This window comes from Schistocerca piceifrons, chromosome 4 (assembly GCF_021461385.2).
Source record: "Schistocerca piceifrons isolate TAMUIC-IGC-003096 chromosome 4, iqSchPice1.1, whole genome shotgun sequence".
Taxonomy (NCBI): Eukaryota; Metazoa; Arthropoda; class Insecta; order Orthoptera; family Acrididae; genus Schistocerca; species Schistocerca piceifrons.
In genome coordinates, this window is record NC_060141.1 from 333,265,736 (window position 1) to 333,278,756 (window position 13,021).

At 36.1% G+C, this 13,021-nt stretch overlaps 1 protein-coding gene across 1 annotated transcript in view; it reads left to right on the top strand.

Annotated features, from left to right (window-relative positions):
• Window positions 1-13,021, top strand: part of LOC124794990 (cadherin-23) — a 479,297-nt gene that overhangs the window by 373,039 nt on the left and 93,237 nt on the right. Inside the window, exons 22-25 of the mRNA XM_047258737.1 lie at window positions 373-554; window positions 692-915; window positions 6,278-6,466; window positions 10,378-10,510. Of these exons, the coding sequence (XP_047114693.1) occupies window positions 373-554; window positions 692-915; window positions 6,278-6,466; window positions 10,378-10,510 (728 nt within the window). The remainder of the gene's footprint in view (window positions 1-372; window positions 555-691; window positions 916-6,277; window positions 6,467-10,377; window positions 10,511-13,021) is intronic.

Genomic DNA, 13,021 nt, shown 5'->3' on the forward strand with positions numbered 1-13,021 from the left:
GTGTGTGTGTGTGTGTTTGGTTGTATACTAGAGACACTGAGTGTGCACATCAAAAAGATTGGGAACATTTCTGAGGTTTTGGACAGTCACCTGCTTCACAAGTAAAAAATGACATGCACTGGCTACTTTACCTTAACAAGATACGCCTAATGTAGCCACACATGTGTATTTTTTTGTAAACAGACTCTGAATAATGTCATTGTAGTCAGAAATATATTTTCTGTCTTCTTTCTGTGTCTGTCACCTATTCAAGCCCTCAACTGTACAGTGAGTGATTTTGTTTATTACACCCATTGTTAGTTTTCCAGTTTACAGTTTCATTTGAATAGTAGCCTCTACAATGTTTTAATATGTTCTTTTTTATTATTATAGGGTTACAGTCATTGATGTAAATGATGAATCACCAATATTTGAGCCAGTTTATGGCTGCATAATAATTACAGAATTTCATGAAGTCCATGAAGTGGTAACATTAATAAAGGCGTCTGATGCAGATGACCCAGACACTCCAAATGGAAAAATTCATTTCTCTATTACATCTGGAAATGCAAAAGGTAGATATTTTCTGTCTATTTATACTTCATTTACTTCCATGAAATGAAATTTGATAATGGTTGCAAATACTAACAACATTTAATATTTAAACATTAATATTAATGGTACAAATGAATATTATCTCTTCTTTTCACAGGCTTATTTGCCATAGAGAATCTGGATTTTTTAACAGGGAGAATAATAACATTAAAACCTCTGAAAGGATTGTATGGAAATTATAGCTTAAGGATACAAGCAAAAGATCTTGGTACACCTCCAAATATTGCTGTAATGAATATTAGTATTTGTGTAACTGATTTCAATGACAATGCTCCAGTGTTTGTGAATCCATCCCAGAATGTAACAGTTAGAGTACCTGAGGTAAGTAGTACTAATATGCGACTAAATTGTACATACATCCTATGATCTGGAGTTAAAAATAACAATATTCAAAAATTGAGACATTTCACTTATAAGGATCACTTGAGTATTGGTGTCAGTGTCTGAGTTAAGTGGCATGAACAACTTTGCTATTGGCAGTACCAAAGTTTTATCCTTCCAACAATATTTATCAGTTTACTACCATAGTTTAAACATATTTTTACATGTGGTAAGGAGAGGTAGAGTAAGTGTCTGTTCTAATGAGCAGGAAAAGTGAGATCCTTATGATACTTAACAATTTCTGGCAACAAAAATGTACATGTGCAGTATTAAGATCAAAGGTGACTAGGACTGAGACATTTGTTCTAACTAAAATGATTTAATTTAAAGTTAAAAAGTGATTGAAGATGACGGGCTCTCTATATGTTCAATAGAGATACCTATTCTTAAAATGATTGAAAAAATTGGAAATATGGTTGTCCAAATACACTAAAGTTTCATAAGGCAGTGGGTGACTTATTGAAGAACACAGAGATTGCATGAAACACTGCATGTGTGAACAGTAACTGCCACCTCCATGCTCACATTCACAAATGTCTGGAAGGCTAGGGTCAACTACACTTACATCTAATCCCTACAAACCACCGTGAAATGCATGGCAGAGGTTACTTCTCCAACGATTATTTATTAGGGCCTCTCATTTCAGTCACATGTATGGTGCAGGAAGAATGATTGCTTGAATGTCTCTGTGCAAGCTGCAATTAGCGTAATATTGTCTTTGAAATCTCTGTGGGAGTGTTAGGTAGGAGTTGAGTACATTCCTAGATTCCTCACTTGGTTCTTGAAACTTTGAAAGTAAGCTGTCATGGGATAGTTTGCATCTATCTTCAAGCAACTGGCCATTCAGTTCTTTATTTTTTTTTATTTTTTTTCACAGTATCTCTGAGACACGTTCCTAGGAGTCAAAGAAAGCTATGACCATTCTTGCTACTCTTCTTTGTACACATTCAATATCGCCTGAATGAACAACATGTATACCATAAGCTATTGCAAAACGTCTGTGCTGGAAACTTAGGGTACCGGGGAAAAACCTTAATTTACAATCACTGGGCTAGAGAATGCAGTGTCATATGAAAAACAGTTCCATGAGAAGCAAAATAATAGGTGAAGTGGTAAGAATAAATGTTTTAAGACTGGGAAAATAACAAACATTTCAAATAATCTAAAATGATATTGTTACTCACAAAGGGTGATGGTGACAAACTTGAATTTCTACCACACAGGTAATGTGGTACATCTTTAAAAACTTCCCTGAGTATGAGCTGATTCATTTGGTGACTGGACTTCAGTCAAATTGTTTAACGTGTAGGATTTCACAGTGTTTACAAGTTTTGCTGTTTCTGGCAACATGAATATGGTTATCATCTAAAGCCTCCAATGACTGCCTGCACTTTCTTCATCAGGGACAAACTAATCATCGTGGAAGACTTAGTGACCATGTAACCACACTTCTCTGACTTTTCTACACTGCACAGTGAATTTTATACTTAAATCCCTCACTTTACCATGAGGTGCCTGCTTAATCTTGTAGGACAAGTTTTCCTTTTACCATCTGGGAATCTGAATCCAAAATTCTGTCAGCCTGCTATCACACCCATGCCAAATCACTCTGTGTTCCAGTTGACCTTATGGAATGATCCAGAACTTGAAACTGACATTACCTCTCCTTAACTGTAGGTAAGTCGTTCTCTAACACTCCCATAATTTCTAATTCTGGATAAACTGGAAAGAGCAATGCATATACTGTGTGCAACAGCATCTTTGCCTTGATCCAGGAAATGTGCTGTGATAGTTCACATAACTGTTAAACAACTACAAAAGTTGCCTACACATTTTGATTTGAGCTGCAGTCTAATGTACAGTTCTGAAGGTCTGTGAGCAATAATTGCAGTTGCAGACACATTTGGGCTATGCCTGGAGATGACAGTGGCCATGTGTGTTTGTCTATGTGTGTGTGTGAGAGGGAGAGAGAGAGAGAGAGAGAGAGAGAGAGAGAGAGAGAGAGAGAGAGAGAGAGAGAGAGAGAGAAGGTTGAAAGACTTTGGGCAAAAGCTGAATATTTCTAGCATTATTTTTCATTGTGCCTGTCTACAATTCAATACCTCCTTTGTTTAGTGAGTAGCAATCTGTCCTTTGCATATTGTTGTTATTCCATACTGGACTTTCCATTGTTCAATTGTAGATAAAATTGTTCCTTTTTGCCATCTGCCATGTTTCCTTGTCATTTAAAGGTTATTTATTAAACTAATAGCAATGCAGCTAATCATTCTTTACAGAATTCATTTATTTATTGTTTTATGAACATTTCACATAATGAAACTGCTAACCATAATGATATGATTCTTGCAAAATATTTTGTATGCATCCAGCTACTCCTGTCAGTTCAAACTGCAAAGCTAATAACAAAGAAACTCACAGTTTCAAATATTAACATTGTATGGTAGTGCAAATAAAAGTGCATGTAACCAACTTGAACAAATACACAGTGTCTCAAGAAAGACGCACAGGAGGGGTCTGTGGCTTGCATGGTATGGCCAGTGGCTGCCAACTATGCATCTGCCGGCTGCTGCTGTGCCCAATTCTCAGATACTAACCTGCCAGCAGTCAGCTGTGTGCACGCTTCCTGAGTTAAGCATCATCAACATTGCCATCTGATTAAATTAAGCTTACCTTTATTTACAGTAGGTGCTCAAAATGATGTCCCTCTGTGGTTAGAACAGCCTGACGTCTCCTATACACATTAGAAAACACCTGGCAAATTTTGGGAGGCCAGTCAACTATCCTATCATCAAAAACACTTCGTATTGCTGTCATAGAAGCATTGGGGATGTGTTTTCTTGCATTGTCCTGTGTGAAATAACCCTACATCTAGGTGTTAGCTCTTGAGAAAAGGGGGACAGTATATTGTTCACATACCTGTCAGAATGTATTGTTTCATGGAAAAAGATTGGCCTAATAATTTGTCTTGCACAAATTGCACACCAAACTCCTGTTTTCACATCATGTAATTCATGAAGATTTTCACAGCTCCAACATTGCTTGTTCTGAGAATTTATGTAGCCTGACAAATGCAGCCATGCTTCATGAGGAAATAAAGCATCTAAGGGACAACTTCCCTGTCATGCGCAGACTGTAGCAGTCAGTTGCAATAACAACATTGAGCAACAGTTTCTGAGTTCCTCAGTTGAGCACTACCTTTATTCTGCATGGTTCCAGTTTCAGTTTGTACACAGCTCTGTCAGCAGATGCTCTTGATACACCAATCTGAAGTGCCAAATGGCACAGAAATCTTCTCAGACTTCTTTCCAAGGCCTCCCCTATCCCACCTACTTTATTTTCAGTCAAAACTCGAGGTGTTCTAGGCCTTCATTTGTGTAACACAGATTAGTCTCTCGAAATATCTTCGAATCATTGGAGACATGCACACTGGGCAATTTTCACATGAATTCTACATATTATTCTGTTTTTGCATAGTTCAATACAAGAAGTACTTATTGCTCCTTCATGTATACCATATCAAATGGAAATTTGACAGGAATCTCAAAACAAAACACCCGAACACAATATAGAAGACATGTGCATGGTGTTTCTGTCTGAGGACTGGGCCCAGTGGTGTATGGGCAGGGAAAGCCCCGGACTCGGAGCAGTTGCAATAATGACGTCTAGTAACAATATTTGAAGCGATTAAATTTGACAAAAAAAGTCAAAAGGATACACCAGTACCCTTAGTCACACAGTGTAGGGGGCATGTCCAAAGTATTAGTGTCCAAGAACTATGCACAGACACAGCAGTAGCAGCTGGTAAACGCGCCACGTGACCTGCGGACATGGACATCTTTCGTGAGACACACTGTATGACACAGACAAAATTCTTAAACGGATATTATTTTTAAGCAGCATTCATTTTTTATTCATATCTGCATCATATTCACTGATGAATTAAATTTATTTAGATTCCCAAATAATAGTATTATTCAGTTGGTGACAACTTCCTCTGAAATAAAACGTTCTGTTGCCATTCTCTTCATAAACAAAATTCTTGTTACTCTCATTTGTGCATCTCTGTAAACTTTCTGACCCCTCCCATTCAACAGAAAGTAATGAACTGAGCAATGTGTCAATTCCCTCTTAAAGGTTAATGGCCCAGATTGTCCTTATTTCATTATAATAACCTAGCCTTTCCTGATCTTGAATGGGAATTAGAACCTCTCAAAAATTTATGTCCACTTTTTAAATATTGTATTCTTTTTGATTTTATGGTTGCTCTTCCTAAGAGGCAGCTTTGGCCTTGTACATAAATGTTGTATGGCTCCTTTCCTTAATTGAGACATTCAGTAACATTATCAGCTATACCTTTTCTCTGTTTGGTCATAAGCAATCTACTCACAGTGCAGTGACATTCAAATCCATATTAAAAATACTACTTTGCTGTGTCAGACTGAAAGTGTAGGAGACATAGAAAGATAGATTTGACATATCTCTACAAATTATTTATTCCATGCTCTACATTAGATATGTGTTGAAGTTGTCACAGATGGGGAACCTGTTTTGTACTTGGGTGCACAAACATGGAAAATCTGTCAAAATATCATAACCAGGTTGGCCAGTCCACATGTTGTTGATAATTAATTTAGTACATCAGTGCAAACCAGGCACAATTTACTGATTTCCAGCAAGTTAGAACATGAGGGATTCAGCTTTATGAGGTGATTGCAAAAGTATAGTATGATGATAGTATAAAATATTAGAGTCTCCAAATATACCTATTGGAAAGCATAGTTCAAGTGTGACTTACAAAAATATCTGTCTGTATGAATGCGTGGCATCAGCTCCACAATCTCACACCAAGAGGCTACTGCTGTATATAATCAGGTCTAGTTCAAGAAATATTTCCATACAACTGATATATTATTTGGCACCTTCCCTCCCATTTTTCCACATAAGGATCATATCATTTGGTGCCGCTCACCACCCCATGCCCAATTCATAACCTTCCACATACGTTAGTTGTTTTTCCTTGGTTCTTGGTAAGATCTTTAAAAGTAAAACTAAATCTGGTGAGTGTGAAAATGGGTTGTTTTCAGTACTAATTATGATACACCCTTGTAGAAATTTTTGGAAGGGGGGTGTGTCTGGCACACCTCTCATCTTGGTACCCCAAGTGGATGCTTGTGTCAGTCCCTGAATATAGTGTCAATCAAAAAAATTTTGGTTCATCCTCATGCGATCTTAGTTTGAATATGAAACATGTATAAGCAATGAAAAATGCCATTTTTATTGCAACTTTTTAAACTACTTTCAGAACACAACTGTTGGTAGTAGTATTGTTCAAGTAGAAGCTGTTGACTATGATGTCGGATTGAATGCAGCTGTTCGTTATCGGTTAAAACCAGACCCAACAGGAAGTTGGAAAACATTTCACATTAATGACAAAACAGGAGTTATTGAGCTGAAAGAACCACTAGATCGAGAGAAACAGAAGATTTATGAGGTAAATACTGATTCTGTTTCCACTCCATTAAGCCTAATTTGTACAGCTGTAGCCCATAACTTTTAGTAACAGGCATACTAATTTTCCTACTTTTGTAAATGTGCTTTGTTATAATTTACTTAAAATTATCTCAAATGGAAAATTAGCTCAATAAAACTGTAAAATTGCTGCCTGTACCTGGCCATGCTTTTCTGTGGCTCCGTCTGCTTAAATGCAAAAGAAAGAAAAGAGAAAGTACACATTTCTAATATGCTTAGGAATTGGATATACATCCTAATCTCCTTCTCTCCCCCATCTTTGTCTATGTCTCCCACTCCCATTCTTTGTCCAGTTCCTTCTCCTTCCCCCCCCCCCCTCCCCTCCCCTGCCCATCACCTTCTCTACCCTCTCTTCATCTCCTCCTGCCCCCTTTCTATCCTCTCTCACTCCATGACTGCTACCCCTTTCCTGTCCATCTTTTCCGTACCCCTCTCTCTCCATTTCCTCCTGCCCCTTCTCTCTGCCCATCTTCTCCTTCCAGTTTTCTATTTCCATTTCCTCCCACCCCTTTGCCCATATACTCCCCCCCCCCCCTCCTCCACTCTCTGACCTTGAGTTTTGGTTATCGTTATTGCAAATTCATTGGATTCTTTAGTAATATTCCAATCATAAACCAATAAGCTATAATTACTGCTTTCCTGTCTGATAATAAAATTTAAATATTGTATATTTTACATGTATATTTATATATTAAAAAGTGTATAGTATATATGTATCTAAACATTATTACTATAATGTGTAAATATGTGAAGTAAATCATTTTGAGATTTTTGATAACAATGTTTTCCCTTTGCATGCTACATAAATATATTTATATATTTTTTATTAAAAATGTGCATATATTAAGGAATTAGTAAAGAAGAAGTAAATCATTTTGAGATTTTTATAACAATGTTTTCCCTTTGCATGTTACATAAATAGACTTATATATTTTTTATTAAAAATGTACATATATTAAAGAATTAGATACATAAAAACATGCTCTTATTAGAATTCAATGTTTTCTCAACATTTCAAAGCAGTTGCTCAAGAAATTTAGAAGATTAATGATTTTGAACGAACCAACATTTACATTTTTATATTTCCTCTTTTGTTACATATATATTAAATACAGGGTGTTACAAAAAGGTACGGCCAAACTTTCAGGAAACATTCCTCACACACAAATAAAGAAAAGATGTTATGTGGACATGTGTCCGGAAATGCTTAATTTCCATGTTAGAGCTCATTTTAGTTTCTTCCACCTACGCTCAATGGAGCATGTTATCATGATTTCATACAGGATACTCTACCTATGCTGCTAGAAGATGTGCCTCTACAAGTACGACACAACATGTAGTTCATGCACGATGGAGCTCCTGCACATTTCAGTCGAAGTGTCCGTACGCTTCTCAACAACAGATTCGGTGACCGATGGATTGGTGGAGGCGGACCAATTCCATGGCCTCCACACTCTCCTGACCTCAACCCTCTTGACTTTCATTTATGGGGGCATTTGAAAGCTCTTGTCTGCGCAACCCCGGTACCAAATGTAGAGACTCTTCGTGCTTGTATTGTGGATGGCTGTGATACATTACGCCATTCTCCAGGGCTGCATCAGCGCATCAGGGATTCCATGCGACAGAGGGTGGATGCATGTATCCTCACTAACGGAGGACATTTTGAACATTTCCTGTAACAAAGTGTTTGAAGTCACGCTTGTACGTTCTGTTGCTGTGTGTTTCCATTCCATGATTAATGTGATTTGAAGAGAAGTAATAAAATGAGCTCTAACATGGAAAGTAAGCATTTTGGAACACACGTCCACATAACATATTTTCTTTCTTTGTGTGTGCGGAATGTTTCCTGAAAGTTTGGCCATACCTTTTTGTAACACCCTGTATATACCAGATGACATTCCAATAGATATGTAAGCACTTGAGTATTTGAATACAACAGTATGTCAAAACTTGAAAGCAATCGATGAAGAACTTTCAGAGATTTGAGATGCTGAAGAAACGAACAGCTATATTTGTACTTTTATAGAAAATATAGATATTCCTAATCACAAATCTGTGAAAGTTTTTGATCAACTGCTTTGAAATTTGGTGCAATATTTCATTGGTATATACAGCTGTTTTTATTTGTCTATTTTTTAAATATATAAAATATGTAAACTCATATAAATTTAATAATAGGGAAGCATTGTTACAAAAAATCTCAAGAAGTTACATACCCACATGTTATCAATCATATATTAAAGAATTAGGTACCCAAAAAGTGCCCTTATTGGAATTCAATATTGTGTCAAAATTTCAAAGCAGTTGGTCAAGAAGTTTTGGAGATTAACAGTTTTTAACAATATACTTAGAAGGAGAGACAGCATTGGTCGTATTTTTTTGTTTTATTAACCGCAAAATCGATTTTCAGTCACTTAGTGACCATACTCAGTGCTGTAATATACAATTTAAATTGGTAGGCACTGGTGTCAACAAGCTTGGCGCGATCACATAAACTGAGAACTCATGGAGTCGCCAATCAATAGTTTTTAACAAATCAGTATTCACATTTTATAATATTTCCCTTTCATTACATTTATATTACAGATATACCACCGGAGTTCGAGTAGGCATATAAAAACATGTGGTCTTCAAATACAATGTTGTGTCCAAATCTCAAAACAATCCATGATGAACTTCTGGAGATTTGAGATTTTGGAAAAATGAACATCTACATTTCTATTTACATAGAAGCTATAAATGTTCCTAGTCACAAATCTCCAAAAGTTTTTGACTGACTGCTTTAAAATTTTGACACAACAATGCATTGGAATACAAGTCCAGTTTTTCATGCCTATTTTTAAAATTATATGATAACAAGTCTGGTTTTTTATACCTATTTTTAGATATATATGATATACATTTTTTATAAATTTAACAATGGAATGCAATGTTGTGTCAAAATTTCAAAGCAATTGGTCAAGAACTTTTGAGGTACATGATTTTGGACAGACAAACATTTACATATTTATATAAGTGAGACAGAATTTCTGGCCAGATCTTACCTTCGTAAGTTAAAATTTCAGTACTCTTGTGTATTTTTATCTGAACTTTAAGAATACAATAAGTGCAACCTTAGTGCATTTTTCATTTTCTGGTTTCAAATGACACTGATAAACAGCACAAAACAAATTGTTCTAATACAATATCCACCTACTTACTGTATGCAGGATGCTATAGGATGACAACTTGTAACTGTACTTAGAATTATTTAATATTCATGTAACTATTTTTCCCCATCAGCTTTGTAAGATATAACTGAATGAGTTGGTTTTAATCATGCTATATCAAAGGTCATGATGTTAAAGAAAACAAAGTCTTCTAGAAAGTAGTACAGAAAGGCTGTTTACACAATTTGTCATTCCTCCCACATGAATGTAGTTATATTTATAGTCGAACTTTAAGAATACAATAAGTGCAACCTTAGTGCATTTTTCATTTTCTGGTTTCAAATGACACTGATAAACAGCACAAAACAAATTGTTCTAATACAATATCCACCTACTTACTGTATGCAGGATGCTATAGGATGACAACTTGTAACTCTAATGATGTCTGGCTGTAATCCCTCTTACTATCAATAATTCACTAATTCGGTTTCTTCCAGCTCATGTTTCACTTAGATATCCTCCTTCCATCAATATATTTCAAATAAAGTATCAATATGTAGACAACACATATGTGTATGTGAAAGAGATAGTAGTAATTCATCATATCTTCTTTCTTTTCTATTTGTTCTGTCATATTTAATAACATTATGCTTTGTGTACTGTACAGCTCTCTTCTGCCTATATAATGATTATACTAAAGCTGCAAATTTTTATTTTGTTTTAGCTAAGGGTTGAAGCATATGACTTAGGTATACCAACGCCACTCTCATCAGATCTTGATCTTATTGTTTATGTGAGGAATGTCAATGACTTTGAACCACAGTTCCTCATAGATGAGTACTTGGTTAATTTTACTGGTGAGTTTCTTGGACCAGTTATTATTATGTGTTTTAAGCCACTTTCTATAGAATTACATAAATATTGAATTAAATGCTACTAGTTAAAGAGTTCCAAAACAACATACATTCATTGCATTTACCTAGTGGTCACACAGAATCTGAATCTCCCTACAGGATATGTAAAATTAGATGTTACAAGCAAAAATAAATGAATAATCAAATACACAGACATAACAAAAAAATTTATCTAGTAGTGTTGGTGAGAGTCAAGTCATAAATCTTAACATCCTTCGTGGTTATATACAAATATGCAATTGAAAAAAATATGTTTTGGCTCATTCCACATCTTTGGACATAACACCTGTACAGTTTTCACTGAAGTATTAACATAAAAATAATGAACAGATAGACTTGAATATGGCATTATGTAGAGTGAGAGTTTGATGATGTGATCCATGTTGACTTGCCACTAAACAAACGGCCAGGAGGTGTTACAGACAGAACAAAACCTTAAATTTTCATGGAATGACTGTTTTGCTGATTGTGAAGTGGAGAGGAAATATGCAGCAAAAATGGCAATTGGAAATGGGGTGAAATAGTTTTTATTTATTTATTTATTTTTTATTTTAATTAATTTATTTATTTTCAAAACAAACTGTTTCATGAAAAATGCAAGATTAATTTTCACCATGATAACTATATGAAATCATTACCATATAATTATGTATATTTTTCCTTGGTAGTATGTGAAAGCGGAGAAGACACTGGACAGTTTATGATTTTTTCAGTGTTTCTGAAGAACATTTTACTAGTTGTTGTTGTTGTGGTCTTCAGTCCTGAGACTAGTTTGATGCAGCTCTCCATGCTACTCTATCCTGTGCAAGCTTCCTCATCTCCCAGTACCTACTGCAGCCTATATCCTTCTGAATCTGCTTAGTGTATTCATCTCTTGGTCTCCCTCTACGATTTTTACCCTCCACGCTGCCCTCCAACACTAAATTGGTGATCCCGTGATGTCTCAGAATATGTCCTACCGACCGATCCCTTCTTCTAGTCAAGTTGTGCCACAAGCTCATCTTCTCCCCAATTCTATTCAATACCTCCTCATTAGTTATGTGATCTACCCATCTAATCTTCAGCATTCTTCTGTAGCACCACAATTCAAAAGCTTCTATTCTCTTCTTGTCTAAACTATTTATCGTCCACGTTTCACTTCCATACAAATACTTTCAGAAACGACTTCCTGACATTTAAATCTATACTCGATATTAAAAAATTTCTCTTCTTCAGAAACGCTTTCCTTGCCATTGCCAGTCTACATTTTATATCCTCTCTACTTCGACCATCATCAGTTATTTTGCTCCCCAAATAGCAAAACTCCTTTACTACTTTAAGTGTCTCATTTCCTAATCTAATTCCCTCAGCATCACCTGACTTAATTCGATTACATTCCATTATCCTCATTTTGCTTTTGTTGATGTTCATCTTATACCCTCCTTTCAAGACACTGTCCATTCCATTCAACTGCTCTTCCAAGTCCTTTGCTGTCTCTGACAGAATTACAATGTCGTCGGCAAACCTCAAAGTTTTTATTTCTTCTCCATGGATTTTAATACCTACTCTGAACTTTTCTTTTGTTTCCTTTACTGCTTGCTCAATATGCAGAGTGAATAACATTGGGGAGAGGCTACAACCCTGTCTCACTCCCTTCCCAACCACTGCTTCCCTTTCATACCCCTCGACTCTTATAACTGCCATCTGCTTTCTGTACAAATTGTAAATAGCCTTTCGCTTCCTGTATTTTACCCCTGCCACCTTCAGAATTTGAAAGCGAGTATTCCAATCAACATTGTCAAAAGCTTTCTCTAAGTCTACAAATGCTAGAAATGTAGGTTTGCTTCTCCTTAATCTTTCTTCTAAGATAAGTCATAGGGTCAGTATTGCCTCATGTGTTCCAACATTTCTACCGAATCCAAACTGATCTTCCCCGAGGTCGGCTTCTATCAGTTTCCATTTGTCTGTAAAGAATTCGCGTTAGTATTTTGCAGCTGTGACTTATTGAACTGATAGTTTGGTAATTTTCACATCTGTCAACACCTGCTTTCTTGGGATTGGAATTATTATATTCTTCTTGAAGTCTGAGGGTATTTCACCTGTCTCATACATCTTGCTCACCAGATGGTAGAGTTTTGTTATGGCTGGCTCTCCCAAGGCTATCAATAGTTCTAATGGAATGTTGGTTACTCCGGGAGCCTTGTTTCGACTTAGGTCTTTCAGTGCTTTGTCAAACTCTTCACGCAGTATCATATCTCCCATTTCATCTTCATCTACATCCTCTTCCATTTCCATAATATTGTCCTCCAGTACATCACCCTTGTATAGACCCTCTATATACTCCTTCCACCTTTCTGCTTTCCCTTCTTTGCTTAGAACTGGGTTGCCATCAAAGCTCTTGATATTCATGCAAGTGGTTCTCCTTTCTCCAAAGGTCTCTCTAATTTTCCTGTAGGCAGTATCTATCCTACCCCT